The 19,686-nt window shown below is 49.4% G+C and overlaps 1 protein-coding gene across 4 annotated transcripts in view; it reads right to left on the bottom strand.

Moving 5' to 3' along the window:
* LOC140399936 (uncharacterized) overlaps nt 1-19,686 on the bottom strand; it is a 237,743-nt gene that overhangs the window by 181,605 nt on the left and 36,452 nt on the right. For 3 of the 4 annotated variants that reach the window (XM_072489433.1, XM_072489426.1, XM_072489441.1), the window contains exons 3-4: nt 4,000-4,269; nt 1,960-2,232 (exon numbers count right to left, since the gene is read on the bottom strand). In XM_072489433.1, coding sequence (XP_072345534.1) covers nt 1,960-2,232; nt 4,000-4,269 — 543 coding nt within the window. The remainder of the gene's footprint in view (nt 1-1,959; nt 2,233-3,999; nt 4,270-19,686) is intronic. The other variant, XM_072489447.1, reaches the window with a different exon arrangement.

Here is a 19,686-nt window from a genome sequence, read left to right as displayed (position 1 = left end):
TGGAGCAGTTGGGGCCAATGCTGGAGGAGTGGGTGTGGAGTGAAGCGCTGCGAAAGGTGAATACTACATCGTTATTTGCAAGACTGAGCCTTATCCAATTAAAGATAGTGTTTCGGGCGCACCTCACTAAGACGAGGATTAGCCGTTTTTTTTAGATGGGGGATAGGTGTGAGCGCCGCTCAAGGGGGCCCAAGTTGGTGGGTTTCTGGAGGTCCTTTTTCAACACCATGTTGGTGATCCTAAATATTGAGCTAGAACACTGCCCCCTGGCGGCTATTTATGAGGTTCCAGATGCGCCGGAGCTACGGATGAGTGTGGGGGTGGATGTCCTGGCCTTTGCCTCATTGGTGGCGCGGAGGCAGGCTCTGTGATTCTGTTGGGCTGGAGATTGGCATCACCGCCAAGTGCTTCGGCGTGGTGAGGGGATTTTATGGCATTTTTGCACCTGAAGGTCAAATATATCATGGAAGGGGTTAGTGAAGGCTGCTACCAGAGATGGCAGCTGTTTATATTCTATTTCAGAGAATTAGTCACTGTTAGCTGTTTTGAGGGGGAGGGGGGGAAGATAATGTGTTTGGGGGGGGGGGGGGGGGAGAAGATAATGTGGGGGGGGGGGGAAAGATAATGTGTGGCTGTGGGGGTTTCTTATCTGTTTCTGTTTTGTTTTTGGAAGGTGGGGGGGGGTTTGTATGGGGTCGGTGTTTTATTAACGTATTTGTTTGTATGTTTCGCAATTTCGTATAAAATGTTAAAAACTTAATAAAAACATTTACAAAACAAAAGTCACTGGCCGACCATTGTAGAAAGACACACCTCAAGGAACATGATGAGGCTGGAAGATGGACCTCGTCGATGACACTGAAGTTGGAAGTTGCATGTGTTCCCCCCATCCATTGCTGTGGTGTTCTGGGATCCTGGGTTGGCGATCTCTATCCCAAATTATAGAGACAGCCCCAGCCTGTTCAGGTGTGTCCTGACTTCGGCACGCCACGTTGTTCCAGAGGTGTTCTGGATCGGCATGTTTTCCCACTGGTGACATGAAAAATCAGGCATGGGTGGAAGATTCTGGTCGGCCCTTCATCTGCATCCCATTAGCGAACTGCAATCACATTCACGCCAGCCACCAGTGGGTTTTCCTGATCTGATATGACTAGCACCAGTGGAAGATCCCATGGGAAATTCACACCGGAGCAAAATCAGTTTTTGTACTCCCACCTAACTGTCCCCCTCCGTTTAAACCCATCGGCGGGGGAATGGGAGAATATCACCCCAAGTCTCTCAGAATTCTTTGTGCTTTTTTCCAGAACTTTTTATATTTTGCCACAATAGTTGAGAAACTGCAGCAAACTGCTTCTACCAGCCACCACTCTAGATCCCTGTCATAGCGTCCCTCGCATTCCCCCCTTCCCCACAAACTACTATGGCAGGTGAGGATAAATGGCAGCAATGTAACTCCACCAGAGTTACAAACAGGAACACCTCTGTGTAGTAACTGGGAAGACACTAACTGGCTTCCAATCAAGTTATGGTTCTCCTGTTGGCCTCCTGTGTAGTTCCCATGTAACCTGCAGTGCTAGCTGATCAAACCAGTGATTGGAGCCAGTAAATGTCTCTCAAAGTCTACTGATTAAATTAATTATAAAGAAAGTAGAATATGCACAAAGAACAGAGGGGTCACAAAGTGGAGAAATGCAGGCAGTCAGGCAGGCTGATAACAGTGGGGGAAAGTGCAATTCATTGACAAAGAAATAAATGCAAAATCCTGAAAAATTTACAAGTAGTTTAATGAGCAGGATGAACCCCAATGGGGGAGGGGGCAGACAAGTAAGAGGACAGGCTGATGGAAAGGGGGAAAAGAAAAATGAATGTTCAAAGTGGAGCAGAATGTAGCAACTTTTATTAAAGTTTGGACATACACCAAAGTTAAAGCCACTGGCTAACAAAAGTAATCAGCCATACCTTCTGATTCTGTTGTGTCCAGCATATATGTTGGCGGTTCTGTGTCACTCAGAGATGGAGCCACAGTTGCTGTTAAGGACGGCCATGTGTTATCTCTTAACACAGGTGTCGAGATAGAAGTCTTAACCATCGTCATTTCCATTTGTTTTGTGGCAGATGCTTGCAGTGCTGTATGGTTGGTTTCAGCGCTTGATGCTGCCGTAGTGGCAAATGTATTTTTTCCCACTGGAACTATTGATTTCTGTTGTGGTACATCAGTCGCATTGGTCATTGCTGTAAATACAAAAGAGAAGTGCTTGAAAATCACTGTAGAAATGAGACTGATTCTGAAGTTAACAGTAGCTTTCATTAAGTGGCAATAATTATATCCATTTGAATTAAAATGATCAAGGTATTAGCTGTAATGGAATTTCAGCCAGGTTTATTATAGCTGAAGTCAAGTAGTAACAAAATCATTTATTATAATGCAGTTTGACTGTGTATTACATCCGACTACTAAATTATAAAGCGGTAGTTTAGAGCATACTGGTTAATTTGAAGTATACTACAGTGAATGTGGTTTGAGTGAGGAACCAATAAACATACTACAATATTCAATTTCTTAACTTTGCAATGTTATAATACTAACAAGCTTTCATTGTCACAATTATGAAGTTACTGTGAAAAGCCCCTAGTCGCCACATTCCGGAGCCTGTTCGGGTAAGCTGGTACGGGAATTGAACCCGCGCTGCTGGCCTTGTTCTGCATCACAAACCAGCTGTCTAGCCCACTGAGCTAAACCAGCCCTCCCTTATACTTGGATATGAAACAAAGAATAAAAGCAAATTACTGCGAATGCTGGAATCTGAAATGAAAGACAAAATGCTGGAAGCATCTGTAGGGAGAGAAAAGAGCTAACGTTTCAAGTCTGATGACTCTTTGTCAAAGCTCAAAGAATAAACAAAGAACAAACAATAAAACTGCTCTCACTACTTTCAATGTCGGTTTTGATAAATGTTTTATTAGTTACAGCAAGATCTGCTGTTTTCTCCAGATTGAACACCATGGGCGGATTTCTCTCAGCCCGGGGCTGGGCCGGAGAATCCCCGCGATTGGCGCGAATCGCATCACGCTGTCCCGACTCCGGGACGCGATTCTCCCCAGAGTGGAAAATCGGCGCCAATGCGGCCCCCCGCTGATTTTCAGCCCGGGATGGGCCGAGCAGCCGTCGTAAAAAACCCGAGTCCCGCCAGCACCATTCACACTTGCTCTCAGCCGGTGGGACCTCGGCGTGGAAGGGTCCGGGGCAGACTGTGGGGGGGAAGGGGGGTCCGACCCGGGGGGGGACCTCCGATGTAGCCTGGCCTGCGATCGGGGCCCACCAATCGGCGAGCCGGCCTCTCTGGCTGGGGGCCTCCTTTCTGATCTGATGCACGCGTTGGCGCCGGTGCCACTGCGCATGCACGGACCCCGCTCCAGTGCCGTGCTGGCCCCCTGTAGGGGCCAGAATTGCTGATCCTGAGGCCGTGTTGACGTTGGCCGTTGCGTTTCTCGACGGCGTCAACCCTTAGCCTCAGGATCATAGAATCCCGTCCCATATATTCACTTTTTTGTCACCTTCCTCTACATTTTTCATCTGTTTGTGCTACTCATGCTGTACAAAGGAGCATCCGCATGCCTGACACAAGATTCCCAAAGCAAGCTATCTACCCCGAGATTCGTCATGATAAACAGTTATCAGGAGGGCAGAGGAAACATTTCAGCGATGTCCTCAAAGCCTCTCTGGAAAATGCATTAGCCCTGCCAATATATGCGAATTATTTGGTCAAAACCTTCCAAAACTAAAGAAGCATCCATGAGGGTGCAACTATTTTGAACATCTCTGACAGACCCAGGTGGAGAAGGAGCGTTCCAAAATCCGAGCATCCCATCCACCCGCCTCATCAAACACTATCTGATCCACTGAGGTCACCTCAGCAGCCACAAGCCTGGAATGAAAGGAAGTCGCCCTTGGTCCCGAGGCATGTCTAAGAAGAAGTTGCACAAAGGATACACGTGTACCTTCTGATTCAAGTTGCTCAGCTGTATTTGAGGGTGGCTCCGTGGGTTCCACTGATGGTGCAATGGTTGTCAGTAACAGCAACGTCATTCTATCTGTAACATCAGGCTCCACTGTGGAGGTTTTCTTAGTTTTTCGTGATATGGTTTGTCTTGTGCTGGTGTCGGATGTAACTGCCTGGCTTATTATTGTATTTGCAGCTTCAGCAGGCGGCAGCGTCATTTCAGTCGGAGACATAGATCCCATTTCTTTTGTGGAAGTTGTGTTTACTGCTGTAATGTAAACATTTGAAGGTTAACACAAAAACGGTTCAACATAAAATTGATTTTCAAAATAAAGAGCCTTATATAATATATCAAAACTGTGTTGCAAATAAAATATGTAAAAAGAGACAACAAACAGTACAGGAACAGCAAATTAAAGTATGAAATGACTATCGCAAATTCATCACTAAAAGTCTCACAAGTAATCAGAGCTCCAAGAATATTCTCAGGAGGTTAAACCCGGAGTTACAGCATTTGTTAACTCCACCACAATTCAGTGGGCAATTATATTGTAGCTACCCACATGTCTTGCTGCAAAATGCAGAGTGCGCTCTTTGCTGTTGGGCAAAGGCAGCAAATCACAGATTAACATAGGATGGAATTTTGTAGTCGCACAACAGGTCCTGACGGCTGACCTGGGAGTGGGTGGAATTTACACTGGCTGCGGGAATGGCTGGCCTACCGTGCTTGCACAGCAACCAGCCAGCCAATATGACTGGTCGAGGCAGGGAGCCCGGCCAAAGGTGCAGTGGGGACAGACAGGAGGTTGCCAAACCTGCCATCAACTGATAGGGTCGGAAGTCCGGGTGCCATTTTTAAGCAGCACCCAGAGATGCATCCAGTGTCTACAAGCCAACAGCATCTTTTTTGCAGAGTCTGTCACAGGATTCCAGGATCATCACCTTGACCTCCAGATTCACACGACACGTGGCTCAGAGCAGACAACGTGTGGCCGCACGGTTCCTGCAGGTGCTCCTTCAGGCTGCTCAGGAACGGCAGATGTTCTTCCCCATTGATGACACCAAGACCAAGACCAAGGCACCCCAGCCTTACCAAATGTAGAAGTTAGCAGCTTTGGAGTCCACAGACGCACCTGAGTCAACTGCAGGAAGAGAATCAATGGCTGACTCCACAACGTCAGGCGGGTACAATGATGACATTAAATCAATGAAGCTCTCATGAGGGCATTACGACATGGACCTCAGTGATGGTAGGATGAAGACAGGTGGACAAATTAAGTGGAAGGCACAGCAGCAGATGTATCGTGAGGGCCTGGATATACCTAGGCTCAAGTTTGTCAGCTTCTATTCTAATTATAATGTGGAGATGCCGGCGGTGGACTGGGTTGAGCACAGTAAGAAGTCTTACAACACCAGGTTAAAGTCCAACAGGTTTGTTTCGAATCACTAGCTTTCGGAGCACTGCTCCTTCCTCAGGTGAATGAAGAGGTATGTTCCAGAAACATATATATATAGACAGATTCAAAGATGCCAGACAATGCTTGGAATGCGAGCATTAGCAGGTGATTAAATCTTTACAGATCCAGAGATGGGGTAACCCCAGGTTAAAGAGGTGTGAATTGTGTCAAGCCAGGACAGTTGGTAGGATTTTGCAGGCCAGATGGTGGGGGTGAATGTAATGCGACATGAATCCAAGGTCCTGGTTGAGGCCGCACTCGTGTGTGCGGAACTTGGCTGTAAGTTTCTGCTCGGCGATTCTGCGTTGTCGCGCGTCCTGAAGGCCGCCTTGGAGAACGCTTACCCGGAGATCAGAGGCTGAATGCCTTTGACTGCTGAAGTGTTCCCCGACTGGAAGGGAACATTCCTGCCTGGTGATTGTCGAGCGATGTCCGTTCATTCGTTGTCGCAGCATCTGCATGGTCTCGCCAATGTACCACGCTTCGGGACATCCTTTCCTGCAGCGATTGAGGTAGACAATATTGGCCGAGTCGCACGAGTATGTACCGCGTTCACCTGAGGAAGGAGCAGCGCTCCGAAAGCTAGTGACATCGAAACAAACCTGTTGGACTTTAACCTGGTGTTGTAAGACTTCTTACTATTCTAATTATAGCTCAGATGCTGTGCGAGTGGGAGAGAGGATGGTTACCCTGCTGGCTTCATCTGCCAAAGGAATGTGTTCTAATAAGGGGGTTAGTGCCTATCAAGTTGAAACTCATGCTCCCCTTGTGTCTGCAGGAGAAAATGGCAGATAATGCCAAAGAATGTGCAATAACTGGTGGAGGAGTGTCCTACATAAGGGGCGAGATTCTCCGACCCCCCTCCGGGTCGGAGAATCGCCGGGGGTTGGCGTGAATCCCGCCCCCGCCGGTTGCCGAATTCTCCGACACAGAAGATTCGGCGGGGGCGGGAATCGCGCCGCGCCGGTTGGCGGGTCCCCCCCCCGGCGATTCTCCGGCTCGGATGGGCCGAAGTCCCTGCTGCTAGAATGCCTGTCCCGCCGGCGTGGATTAAACCACCTCTCTTACCGGCGGGACAAGGCGGCGCGGGCGGGCTCCGGGGTCCTGGGGGGGCGCGGGGCGATCTGGCCCCGGGGGGGGTGCCCCCACGGTTGCCTGGCCCGAGATCGGGGCCCACCGATCCGCGGGAGGGCCTGTGCCTTGGGGGCACTCTTTTCCTACCGCCTTCGCCACGGTCTCCACCATGGCGGAGGCGGAAGAGACTCCCTCCACAGCGCATGCGCGGGGATGCCGTGAGCGGCCGCCAGCGCTCCCGCGCATGCGCCGCCCGGCAATGTCATTTCCGCGCCAGCTGGCGGGGCGGAAATCAGTCTGGCGCGGGCCTAGCCCCTCAAGGTTAGGACTCGGCCGGTCAAGGGGCGGAGGATTCTGCACCTTTGGGGCGGCGCGATGCTGGACTTATTTGCGCCGTTTTTGGCGCCGGTCGGCGGACATCGCGCCAATACCGGAGAATTTCGCCCAAGAGCACTCACAATGGCACTAGAAGAGGAAGTAGAACTGGCTGATGAGCAGGAGCGGCCAGGTAATGGTAGGAGTAGAGAGGGAAGAGAAAGAGGTGACGTCAAGTCTGGTGCGAATCACTGAGCAGAATGGAGACACAGATGGAATTGTGAATACCACAAACCTAAGTCAGTTTGTTCTCTAATGCAGGTCCTCCCATTCCAGAAGTGAATTTGTTAATGTGGAAGGGAAATTAATGAGTTGCCCACTTAGAAGCATGCTGGGAAATGCTTGACTATAGTTTAACACTGCTTTTCAATGAAAATCAGTAGGTCAGGTAACGTAAACAAAATATTGCTTAGTATTTTGGTCTCGGCCTTATTATGATAACACATTGTCCTCCGAAAGATAACAAAATGCGTACTCGAGTCATTTTTAGCCAAGGGCAAGAACATACGTACTACGTATTTCATCTTACGTACTTTCCAAGGTCTATATAAATATAAACATAGCTGTTTACTTCAAGCTGTTATTTCAGACTATAAAGATATGCTTTCTTCGGTCGAATCTCAGAGTACTGTAAAATGGTTACTTAGCCAGACTATGGGCCTCTCCGCAAATATATTTGTGTCAAATAAATATCTTTTAACGAAACTCAAAGAATTTGTCTTTATTATAATTTCTACGACAAATTGGCGTAGTCTTCGCCCCTAATTTAATGGGACATGAACCCTGAAAGGACTCTATAAATAGGACTCTCTCAGCTGAAAGGGAGAGAGCCATAGCGCGACCCCAGGTGAAAGGGGGGCCGGTGCTCGGCAGCCTTAATTACTGGACAGTGACTCATGCTAGGATAAGTTATCTTAATTAATAAATTAACGATAGCTGCATGGGAAGAAAAAGGTGCCATAGAGACTAAAATTAATTTTAAATAAAAAAAGACTTTGAGGTTCACGAAAGGATAAATACGGGTTTGCGCTCTCTGTAGTATTTGTAAATGATTTCCGCTGTCGTTGTTATTGTTATATATATGTTCTAAAGTATTTTGCAGAAGGAACGATGAGCAATAAACTTGACGCCCCCTCACAGGTTGACCCGAAGCCTCAGTAAAGACATCCGGAACGAGAAAGAAGGTGAACTCCTTAAAGAAGACAGATAAGGGAGTCAAAATGAGTAAGAAAATGAAAAGAAACAATCGTAAAGCAACGGAATGAGGTAGGAAAACCTATATGTCCTCCACAGAAATTAAATCGAGCTGTCCCCCTCTCGAAATAAAAAAAAAACAGGGGAGTAAATAGAAGATTAAGGTAAAAACGTAACAGATTTGTCTGTAGCCGTGAGATAAGGCTAACGGTTAACTGTGTTATTTACCAGCTGTGAGAATCTGTGTGTTTTGTTTTACCCAATTAATTTTGGTCAAAGCGTGAAGTGCTAAGCGGGTTGTATTTTGTTTTTTCTCATCTGATATTGTGAGTTCAAGATTATAATTTAAGTGATTTGTGTTGAGATTTCTCTAAAGCACTGAAACATCGGAAATTAAAATCAGTTTAAAAGAAAGAAAATGCCTTTACTAAAAGTAATTGAACAAAATAAACTTTTAGATTGTGAAGAGACGCAAATGGCATCATTCCAAGTTCTCTGCCCACTCTCCGCCCCCTTAGGTTCTGTCGAAAAATTAACCATTTCAGCAAACAGTTGATCTTTTCTGAATTGGCAAAGAAAAATATACGTCTCTATGAATAGCTAATACCTATAAAATCAATGATTGGAAATTGATTTAAATGTATGGTATTTATAGTCCCCTCTCAGGGGATTTTTTATTGCTTTTAAAATACTCTTTATGGTGCATCTTGGCCAGCTTTGAAGGATGGAATTGCAGTCCCATCCGGCATAAATGGGGGGCTGGGTTCCCAATAATGATAATCATTTGAATTAAGGAAATGAGTCCCTCAAACACTGGTTAGCAATAAAGGGAAAGAGGCTGTCATGCAAGGGGCCAAGAAGCATAGTGACATAGGTGAAGTGACTGGTGTTTGCAGAAAAAGGGTGAGAGAATGATGAATTTGTGGCCAGATTTTAAAATTGTTGGGAAAAACATGCTGGTGTTTCATTGGAGAAAAATGGACCTTTGGCTGTTCAGACATTGCTCAATTGCATACTGCCAGAGCATGCACAAAGTTACAAATTGATTAATCTCACCTGGTAAACACTGCCATGGACAGTAGCGGTTACCTCCTTGGTAAACATGGACTGAGAAGGGCTGTTCGTGGCCCCCAAAGATGAAAAGCCTAAAGTCACAGGGCAGTTCTACCAAGGAAAGATAGGGCAGGGTAATGGTTAACAGACAAGCAAAGGGAGAGGAGGTTATAATGGAGGAGGTAGAGGCAGAGGACAATGGCAGAGGAGAGATAGATCACAGGATCAATGTAGAAGATGTGGGACAAAAGGATATTGGGCTTGTGATTGTCACTTTAACCCCCAAGAAGGATGTGCCCCACCTAGCGACACCTTCCCCTATTAGGCAGACAGACACTGCAAAATAGGAGCAGTAATACATTGCACTGATTTTGGAATGTTTATGGAACTGCCTGAAATACGAGCTCACAAGCTGCAAAATGTAATAACTTCTGCGCCTTTGCCCGATCGCTCTGTGTCTGTGTTGCATGCTGCCAGCTGAGCGTTAACCCTTACAGTTCCACTGTTAAAAACTACTGCAGGAAGTCTTATAAAAGGTTAATGACCCTTGGGCACAGCTATTAAAACACTCAATAGAGTTCAGCCGAAAGAATATAGTGACCCATTGCACGGCTTGGTATGCTCGTGAGGATGAGCATGCATACAATTTACAAACGCAATGTCACTTAGGAAAGCAGACATCATATGCATGTCAATCCTTTTTATTTTTCAGTGTTGTGGGATTAGGAATGTTAGTACAGTTGACCAATAGTCAGAGGGACCTTTTTAGGATGGGTTTAACTTCAGAACCCCATTTAACATTGGCCGAAAGACATCCCGCTAAGGCAAAGCAAATAGGAGAACTGATCAAAGAGGCCAGAGGCAAAAGAGTAACACATGAGATTTATATTGAAATAGACAGACAAAATTGCCTGATAGAATTTTATACAAAGAGGAGGGCAAAGTGACCTGGAAAGAGGAGCAATGGCCCGCTACATTTGAAAGACAACAACCTTCCCGAGAGGTTACTCCCTTCAATCCTGGCCCAGGTACTGGCATATCTATGGGCCCAACATAAAAATCATGTTGGAAAAGTACATTCTGCCCCAGTGCATAGGGTGCAGTTATAGAAGAACGTTGCCCTGCCCTGCTTAAAACTATACAGGTTGGCACCGGAAGCAGAAAAAGGGACAGAGGGAGTGATCAATGCACTATTACAGCAAGGGGTGCTGAAGAAAGCACAAAGCCCCTGTAACACCCCTATATTCCCTATTCCAAAGGTAGGAAGACCCAAAGAATGGTGGTTTGTGCAAGATCTCAGAGCCATCAATAAAATTGTTATCACGATTGCTCCATTGGTGCCGGACACAAATGTCATTTTGTCTTCGATACCACCAACAGCAGATACCTTCTCCGTCATAGATTTATGCTCAGCCTTTTTCTCCATACCATTGCACCCGGAAAGTCAATATCTATTTGCCTTTACATATCGGAATCAACAGTATTAAAAGAGACTTAGACAAGTGTCAGTTGTCTGCAGGCCCAAATTCCCTCAATATGCTGACGATTTATTGATAGTCTCAGAGGGAGGGTTAGTTTGTCAACAGAATACCCTTTTGTTATTATCACATCTGGCGGAGAGAGGGCATAGAGTCTCAATGGACAAAGTAAAACCAACTTTACCTACAAGCGAGCATCAGCTGTAACCCTGCTATACTCTTGCCCGTGTCCTCGGAAGCAGAACATCTGTATGATCATGGCTGTTTACAATTGGTTGAAGCCACCACAACCCCTCGACCCGATTTATTGAGTCACCCACTAGAGAATCCAGACATTATCTTTTTCACTGATGGGTCAGCAAACCGACCAAATGATATGACCCTCCTGGCCGGCTATGCAATAGTAACTCCATTCGAGATAGTGGAAGCTTTTGCTCTGCTCAAGCGGCCGAATAGTTTGCCCTTACTAGAGCATGTACTCTAACTAAAAGTAAAACAGTCAATATTTATACTGATTCTCAATACGCTTTTGGGGTAGTACATGATTTTGGACAAAGATTGGAAAACAGGGGATTCATAACTTCCTCCAGCCAACCTATTAAACATGCTAAATTGGTTTAAATTTACTAAATGCTGTTCAGCTGCCCAGCAAGATAGCCGTTTTAAAGTGTGAAGCGCATACTACTGCAGACAATGAAGTCTCATGCGGCAATAGATTTGCTGATAAAACAGCGAAGAAAGTGGCTCTCAAACAGCAGCCACAACTGCAAGCGGCTGCAGTTGAATTTCCTTCCACCATAACAGAACCAAAGTTAAAACAGGCACAGGAGCAAGCCTCCCTACAGGAGCATCGCTCTTGGCGAAAAGTGTTGCTGTCAAGACAAACATCAAATCTGGATCCACCCAGATACCCGAGCAGTATGCCGCAGAAGTCTGTTCTTGCCACTATGTCGCCATGCCCATGGGCAGGCTCATGTGGGCAAGGGAGGGATGGCACATGCCATATGTCAACAATGCTATGCTCCAGGTATTACGGTAACAATTGAAAAAGTAGCCCGCACATGTATGATTTGTTGGAGGAATAATCGGGGTGATCGCTGTCTTTGATCATTTACCACAGCCCGAAATGCCTTTGGAAAATTTGCAGATAGATTTTGCACACATGCCGATGGCTAAAGGATGCAAATACGTGCTGGTGATAGTGGACATGTTTTCACGGTGGGTAGGGGCTTTTCCAACCAAAAGAGATGATGCTAGAACAGTGGTAAATATTTTGTTAAAGGAAATAATATGAGGGACACCTCACCATCATCCTGGCATCCCACTCTATCCCCGTAACCCAATAACCCCTCCTAACCTTTTTGGACACTAAGGGCAATTTATCATGGCCAATCCACCTAATCTGCACGTCTTTGGACTGTGGGAGGAAACCGGAGCACCCGGAGGAAACCCACGCACACACGGGGAGAACATGCAAACTCCGCACAGACAACGGCCCAGCGGGGAATCGAACCTGGACCCTGGCGCCACAGTGCTATCCACTTGTGCTACCGTGCTGCCCAGAAGATCCTGCGTTGGGCAAGGCATTCAAAGGTGAGCAGTTGTGAAGGACACAGAATACGGGTGTACCAGGACATTGCGGCAGACCTGGAAAAGCGCAGGGCCGAGCTCAACTAAAAGAAATCGGCCCTGTCCAAAAATGGAGTAAGATTTGGGATGCTACTCCCACCAGGCTCTGGGTGGCATTCCAAAACAAGAAATATTACGTAACACCCCGGCAGAGGCAGACAAGTTTGTGAGGATGAATGGCCTTGGCAAAGGGCAGACAAGGCAGCATTGAGGAAGATACAGAGAAAGAGCGGGGAAAAGAAAAGTGATGGACATGAACAATGTTTGCACGAGCCAGTACTGCCTCGATTTGAGCAAAAGCACCAGAGCACAGGAAAGGGCGAGGGCAGCGGAGCGCAGGAGAGGGTGAAGAGGAGACAGAGGGAACAGCTATTGATCGGGCATAGGGAAGGGGTAAGATCAGCCCCAGGATGGGGGCCACCACACTAGCGCAGAAAGTTAGCTCTAGGAAGCATGAAAGCCAGGGGGGCCGTGCCATGCCTCCCAGTGGGAGGGGTGGCCACAGGGGCAGGGAAGGGGAATGTAAGGTGGAAAATAGGGAGGGGGAACATGGGGGGGTGGAGGGTAGAAAGGGAGAAGGGGGACCACGAGGGGAACACTATGCAAAGGAAGGGAAGGGTTTTAGATTGGCTTCAGCAGGTAAGGTTCGGGTTGAAGGAACAAGATGGCACCATAAGCAGCCATTTTGGAGTGCCCTAAGCAAAGGGTTATCTCGGAGTGCAGGGGCTCACCCACGTGGCGTACACACAGTTGGTGGCCATTTTGTGTGCCACCTGGACAAAGGGAATCCCGGAGCGCCGGATCCCGGCCTCATGGTGAGAACGGCGATCATGGCAATTTTGGACGGCCCCCTAACAAAGGGAAACCCCGGTGTGCAGGGGTGCATCCACCAGGTAAGTATGGAAGGGGGGCACAAAAACCCCTACCAGGATTATCACCGAGAATATTAAGGGATTTATTGGCCCAGTGAAAAGATCCAGAGTTTTCGCCCATCTCAGAAGTTTGAAAGCTGACATAGTCTTCCTCCAAGAGATGCACCTGAGGGAGAAGGACCGACTGCGGGTAAGGAAGGGCTGGGTGGGACAGACCTACTATTCCTGTTATGGGATGAGGGCTAGTGGGGTAGTATTTTAATAAGCAAGAGAATGGTGTTTATGGCAACAACGACGGTTACAGACCAAGGGGGACGGTACGTCATGGTCAGAAGCGTCCTGGACGGGGCACTTGTAGTCCTGGTAAACATGTACTGTGCCCAACTGAGGTGACATAGATTTCATAAAGAAGACCATGGCGGAAAACTTTGACATCGACACACACCGACTGATCGTGGGGGGTGGGGACTTTAACTGTGTGCAGGACCCATTGATGGACCAATCAAATCCCAGAACGGGGAAAAAGATAAGCATGGCTAGGGAATTGGGAACGTTCATGGAACAGATGGGGGCAGTGGGCCCATGGTGGTTCCTGCACCCAGGTGAGAAGGAATTCTCATTCTTCTCACCAGTATACAAGGTATATACCCGTATCTGACTTCTTTGCAGTGGGGAAATCGGTGCTTCCAGAAATAGTCAGAGCGGGGACTTCCGGAGGCGGCTATGAGGGAGTAAGTCGCATATTTGGTGGCTCCCGCTCTGGCCGGACTTTTGGACCTTTTTCCCCCGACTTTTTTGTGGTTTTGAGTTTTGGCTTTGAAGGCGCAGATAATTTGGCTCTGGGTCCACACATTGGTGCATGGAACGGAGAACCCCACGGGACCGAAAAGGAAGAAATAAAAAGATAAGCAAGGGCTGGTTGGAGGTTGCGGCTGAAGACAACATGGTTGATGTTCGGACCCATGCTGCGACGGCCCAACCATCGGCGGAGGAGCTGATGCAGGTCATCCAAGAGGGCTCTGCCAGACAGAGACGGGACTGTCTTGACCCGATAAAGGAGTCGTTCGATCGGCTGGAGCGCAGGCTGGATGTCCAAGATCGGACGATTCAGAAGCTGGAGAAAGCGCTGGTGGATCAGGAGGAGCACCAAACGGTAGTCGAGCTAGTGGTGGGGATGCTGGACGATCAGCAAAAGAGGCTGCTGGAGAAGGTGGAAGATCTGGAGAACAGAGCTCGCCGGCAGAATTTAAGAATTGTCGGTCTACCTGAAGGGGCTGAGGGGGCTGATGCTGGCGCATTTGTGGCATGTTTCAGAAACCTCTGGGGAGGGGGCTTTTCCCCGACCGTTGGAGGTGGACAGGGCGTACAGGGCGGTGGCAAGGAAGCCGTGGCAGGGGGACCCCCCTAGGGCGATGGTGGTCCGGTTCCACAGGTTTTTGGACAAGCAGTGTGTTCTGCAGGGGGCCAAGCGCACGTGGAGCTGCAAATGGGACAATAGCATATTGCGTGTTTATCAGGATCTGTGTGTGGAGGTGGCCAGAAGGAGGGCAGGCTTCAATCAAGTGAAGGCAATCCTGTTTAAGAAGAAGGTGAAATTTGGGCTGCTTTACCCGGCACGTCTTTGGGTTACGCACGAGGACCAGCACCATTATTTTGAGTCGCCCGAAGACGCAATGGACTTTGCCAAGAAGAAAGGGCTGGTGCTGAACTGAGAACTTTTGGTTTTAAGTTGCAACTTTTCTGAGTGATGTTTATATGTTTTGATTGTCGTTTTTCTTCTGCTTTTAAGTTTGGGTGAAGATGGGGGAAGTAAAAGTTATTCGGTTCTATGGATTTTCGGTGGGGGCGGCTGGTGGGGGCTTTTTACTTTTTATTACTCTGATTTGGGGGGTTCTTTGTGGGGTTTTCGTTTTGGGTTGTCTCCGATGGTAATTGGGAGATTGTTTGGGGTCGGTTTGATGAGGGAAGTGGTTTCGATGGGCGGGGGGGGTTTCGATGGGCAGGGGGGGGGAGGGGAGTAGGGAACAATAGGTGGGAGACGTCTTGGCGCCTGAAGCGAGGGCCACCAGGCTAGCTGGGTGAGCTAGTCTACGGAAGCACAGTGGGGGGGGGGGGGGGGGTGTATATGTTCAATATATGGCAGGGGTTAGGTTACAAAGTGGTGTTGCTGGGGGGGGGGGGGGGAGAAGAGTTACTCTGCTGACGAGGGAGGGACATAGGTTTCGGGACAGAGAGGAGGTCGGGAGTGGGGGCTGCCAAGAAGCGGGCCGATAGAGGCGCGCGCATGGGCTGGAGGCGGGCCCAGGAAAAGGGATGGCTGATCAGTGGAGGGGGGGGCGCGGTGCCCCCCAACTAGGCTGATCACCTGGAATGTTAGAGGATTGAATGTGCTGGTCAAGAGGGCACGTGTGTTCGCGCATCTGAGGGCTCTGAAGGCGGATGTGGTGATGTTGCAGGAGACACACATGAAAATGGCGGATCAAGTCAGGCTAAGGAAGGGTTGGGTCAGTCAGGACATTCATTCGGGGCTGGGCACCAAGACTAGAGGGGTGGCGATTTTAATCAAAATGAGAGTGCAATTTCAGGTGGGTATAGTCTCGGATGGGGGGGGGGGCCATTATGTCATGGCAAGAGGCGTGCTGGAGGGGAGGAAGGTAGTCATGGTTAATGTGTACGCGCCAAACTGGGACGACGTAGAATTCGTAAAGAGGGTACTGGGGAAGATACCTGACCTGGACTCGCACAAGCTGGTGATGGGAGGGGATTTCAATACAGTCATCGACCCCAGCCTGGACTGGTCGTGTTCAAAAACAGGGAGGGTGCTAGCAATGGCAAACAAACTGTTAGGGTTCATGGAGCAGATGGGGGGGGGGGGGGTGGTCGACCCATGTTTAGGCAGCCGACGGGGAGGGAGTTTTCTTTTTATTCGCATGTGCCGGATTGATTTTTTCATTTTGAGCAGGGATTTGCCGGCGGGGGTGGTGGACACAGGATATTCGGCCATTACTATTTCTGATCATGCCCCACACTGGGTGGAACTGCAGGTTAGTGAGAAGAGCTTCCAGCGCCCATAATGGAGATTGGACGTGGGCTTGTTGGCGGACGAGGCGGTGTGCAAGAGGCTGAGGAACTATCTGCAGGACAATGACACGGGGGAAGTCTCAGCAGCGGTGGTCTGGGAGGCGCTGAAAGCAGTGGTGAGAGGAGAGCTGATTTCGATCCGGGCAGATAGGGACAGGACGGATAGGGCAGAGACGGACCGACTGGTTAAGGAGATCCTACAGATCGATAGGAGGTATGCGGCGACCCCGGGGGTGGAGCTTTTAAGGAAGCGTCGGAGGCTGAAGGCTGAGTTTTGGGTGTTGTCCACAGGCAAGGCAGTGGAACAGCTTAGAAAGGCGAGGGGGGCGTTTTATGAACATGGGGAGAAGGCCAGCAGAATGCTGGCACAGCAGCTTAGGAAGAGGGAGGTGGCCAGAGAAATAGAGAGGCTGGTTGATGGGGATGGGAGTTTGGTAGGGGACTCGGCTGGGCTAAACAGGGCGTTCAGGGACTTTTACAGTAGACTCTATCGCTCGGAGCCCCCCTCGGGGCCCGAGGGAATGAGATGCTTTTTGGACGGACTGACCTTTCCAAGGGTGGGCAGGGAGCTGGTGGATGGGCTGGGGGCCCCGATTAGGGCGTTAGAAATAGTTGGGGGCTTGAAGGCAATGCAGTCGGGTAAAGCCCCGGGGCCGGACGGGTATCCGGTGGAATTCTACAAGAAATTCCCGGGGATATTAGGGCCGTTGCAGGTCAAGGTTTTCAATGAGGCGAGGGATAGAGGGGCGCTGCCCCCAACGATGTCACAGGCCACTATTTTGTTAATATCGAAGCGAGTCATATAGGCCGATCTCACTGCTGGTTCGGGGGGGGGGGGGGCTCGCTGTACGCAGACGACCTGCTCTTATATGTAGCAGATCCAGGGGCAGGGATGGGTGAAATCATGGCGACTTTGGGGAATTTGGCCGGTTTTCGGGATATAAACTGAATATGACAAAGAGCGAGATGTTTGTAGTCCAGGCAAGGGGTCAGGAGGGTCTGCTGGGGGAGCTACCGTTTAGGTTAGTGGGGGACAGTTTCAGGTACTTAGGGATACAAGTGGCGCGCGACTGGGGCCGGTTACACAAATTGAACTTGTCCCGGTTGGTTGAACAGATGAGGGGCGAGTTTCGGAGATGGGATGTGCTACCGCTGTCGCTGGCTGTGAGGGTGCAGACGGTTAAGATGGCGGTCCTACCAAGATTTCTATTTGTATTCCAATGCCTCCCAATTTTAATCCCGCGGTCCTTTTTTAAGAGGGTTAACAAAATCATTCTGGGCTTTGTCTGGGCGGGTAAGTCCCCGCAAGTGAAGAAGGTGATGCTCGAGAGGAATCAGCGGGGAGGGGGGGCTTGCCCTGCCAAATTTTAGTAATTACTACTGGGCGGCCAACATTGCTATGATAAGGAAGTGGGTGGTGGGGGCAGGGTCGGTTTGGGAGCGGATGGAAGCAGCTTCATGTAAGGGCACCAGCTTGGGGGCGTTGATAACGGCACCACTGCCGTTCCCGCCGGCGAGATACTCCACCAGCCCCGTGGTGGTGGCAGCCTTGAGGATCTGGGGTCAGTGGAGGAGGTACGTTGGAGCAGTGGGAGCATCGGTTTGGTCCCCAATATGTGACAACCACCGGTTTGCTCCAGGGAGCTTGGATGGGGGGCTTAGAGTATGGCGAAGGGAGGGAATTGAGAGGATGGGGGACCTGTTACTGGAAGGGAGCTTCCCTATCTTGAGGGCGCTGGAGGAGAAGTTTGGGTTGGCAAGGGGGAACAAATTTAGATATTTACAGGTGCGGGACTTTCTGCGCAGGCAGGTATCATCCTTCCCACTCCTGCCACTATGGGGGATCCAGGATAGGGTAGTGTCTAGGGGATGGGTGGGAGAGGGGAGCGTCTCGGACATTTACAAAGAACTTATGGGGGCGGAGGAGACGCAGACCGAGGAGCTGAAGCGTAAGTGGGAGGAGGAGCTTGGGGGTGAGATGGAGGACGGCTAATGGGCGGACGTGTTGAGCAGAGTCAACGCGACCGCTACATGCGCAAGGCTCAGCTTGATCCAATTCAAGGCGGTCCACCGGGCCCACGTGACAGTGGCCCAGATGAGTAGATTCTTTGGGGTAGAGGACAGGTGTGTAAAATGTGCAGGTGGACCAGCGAACCATGTCCACATATTCTGGGCGTGTCCAAAACTTAGAGGATATTGGCAGGGGTTTGCGGATGTCATGTCCAGAGTATTGAAAACAAGGGTGGCAATGAGTCCAGAGGTGTCGGAAGATCCGGGACTCCAGGAGGAGAAAGAGGCAGATGTTCCGGCCTTTACCTCCCTGGTAGCCCGGAGACGGATATTATTAGCTTGGAGGGACTCAAAGCCCCCGAAGTCAGAGACCTGGTTAACCGACATGGCGAGTTTTCTCGGCCGAGAGAAGATTAAGTTCGCCTTGAGAGGGCCATTGTTAGGGTTCGTCCGAGGTGGCAACTATTCATCGACTTCTTCGCGGAGAATTAATCGTCGGGGGGGGGGGGGGGGGGGGGATAGGGTAGCGTAGAATAGGGGGTTAAATAGGCGGGTCTTGGAGAGATGGGAGTCGGTGTTTGCACTACGTTTATTGTTCTTTGTACATTGTTTTTATACTGTTGCTGTTTGTAATGCCAAAAATACCTCATTAAAATTGTTTGTTAAAAAAAAAAGAAATAGTCAGAGCGGAATATTCCACGATAGTCATCTCCGACCACGTTCCACATTACATGATGTGAGGTTGGAGACGGGCCGTGTCCAACGCCCCACATGGAGGCCGGACACGGACCTCTTGGCCGATAAGGTCTTCTGCCAGAAACATTACTAACAACCAGAATGGGGAAGTCTCACCTTCCACGTCTGGGAAGCACTGAAGGCGGTAATTAGGGGAGCGATTAGAGCCTGAGGCTCGTAGAGACAGGGAAGAGAGGGCAGCTAGGCAGCAACTGATCGACAGAAGATACTCCGAGGCCCCGACTGTAGAGCTTCTGGCAGAGAGGGAAAAGTCACAAATGAACTTTAACATGCTACCCACCAGGAAGGCAGTGCACCAACTCCGCCAAACACAGGCGACTTTTTATGAACACGGAGGGAAGGCTATCTGCCAGCTGGCTTACCAGCTGAGAACGCAGACAGCCACGAAGGAAATAGCCCAGGTAAAGGACAGCAGAGGTGGACTGGTAGCCAAACTAAGGGGACGACGATGTACCCAAGAGTCTCGAGAGACACGATGTTGGAGGAGCTGTTGGACGTGGACAATATGGAAAAGGGGAACTGCGGGGACATATACGGACGACTTTTAGAAAGGGCGAGAGCACCACAGAATGAAGTAAGGACGGAAGTAGAATGGGGACTCTGGACCAAAGCATTAAGTAGGGCCAATTCCACCTCCTCCTGCGCAAGGCTAAGCCTCATCCAGTTTAATGTGGTGCACAGAACACACCTAACCAGAACCCGAATG

Source organism: Scyliorhinus torazame, chromosome 2 (genome assembly GCF_047496885.1).
Source record: "Scyliorhinus torazame isolate Kashiwa2021f chromosome 2, sScyTor2.1, whole genome shotgun sequence".
Taxonomy (NCBI): Eukaryota; Metazoa; Chordata; class Chondrichthyes; order Carcharhiniformes; family Scyliorhinidae; genus Scyliorhinus; species Scyliorhinus torazame.
Note: the sequence above shows the minus strand (reverse complement) of the source record. Positions and strands in the feature narration are given on the sequence as shown.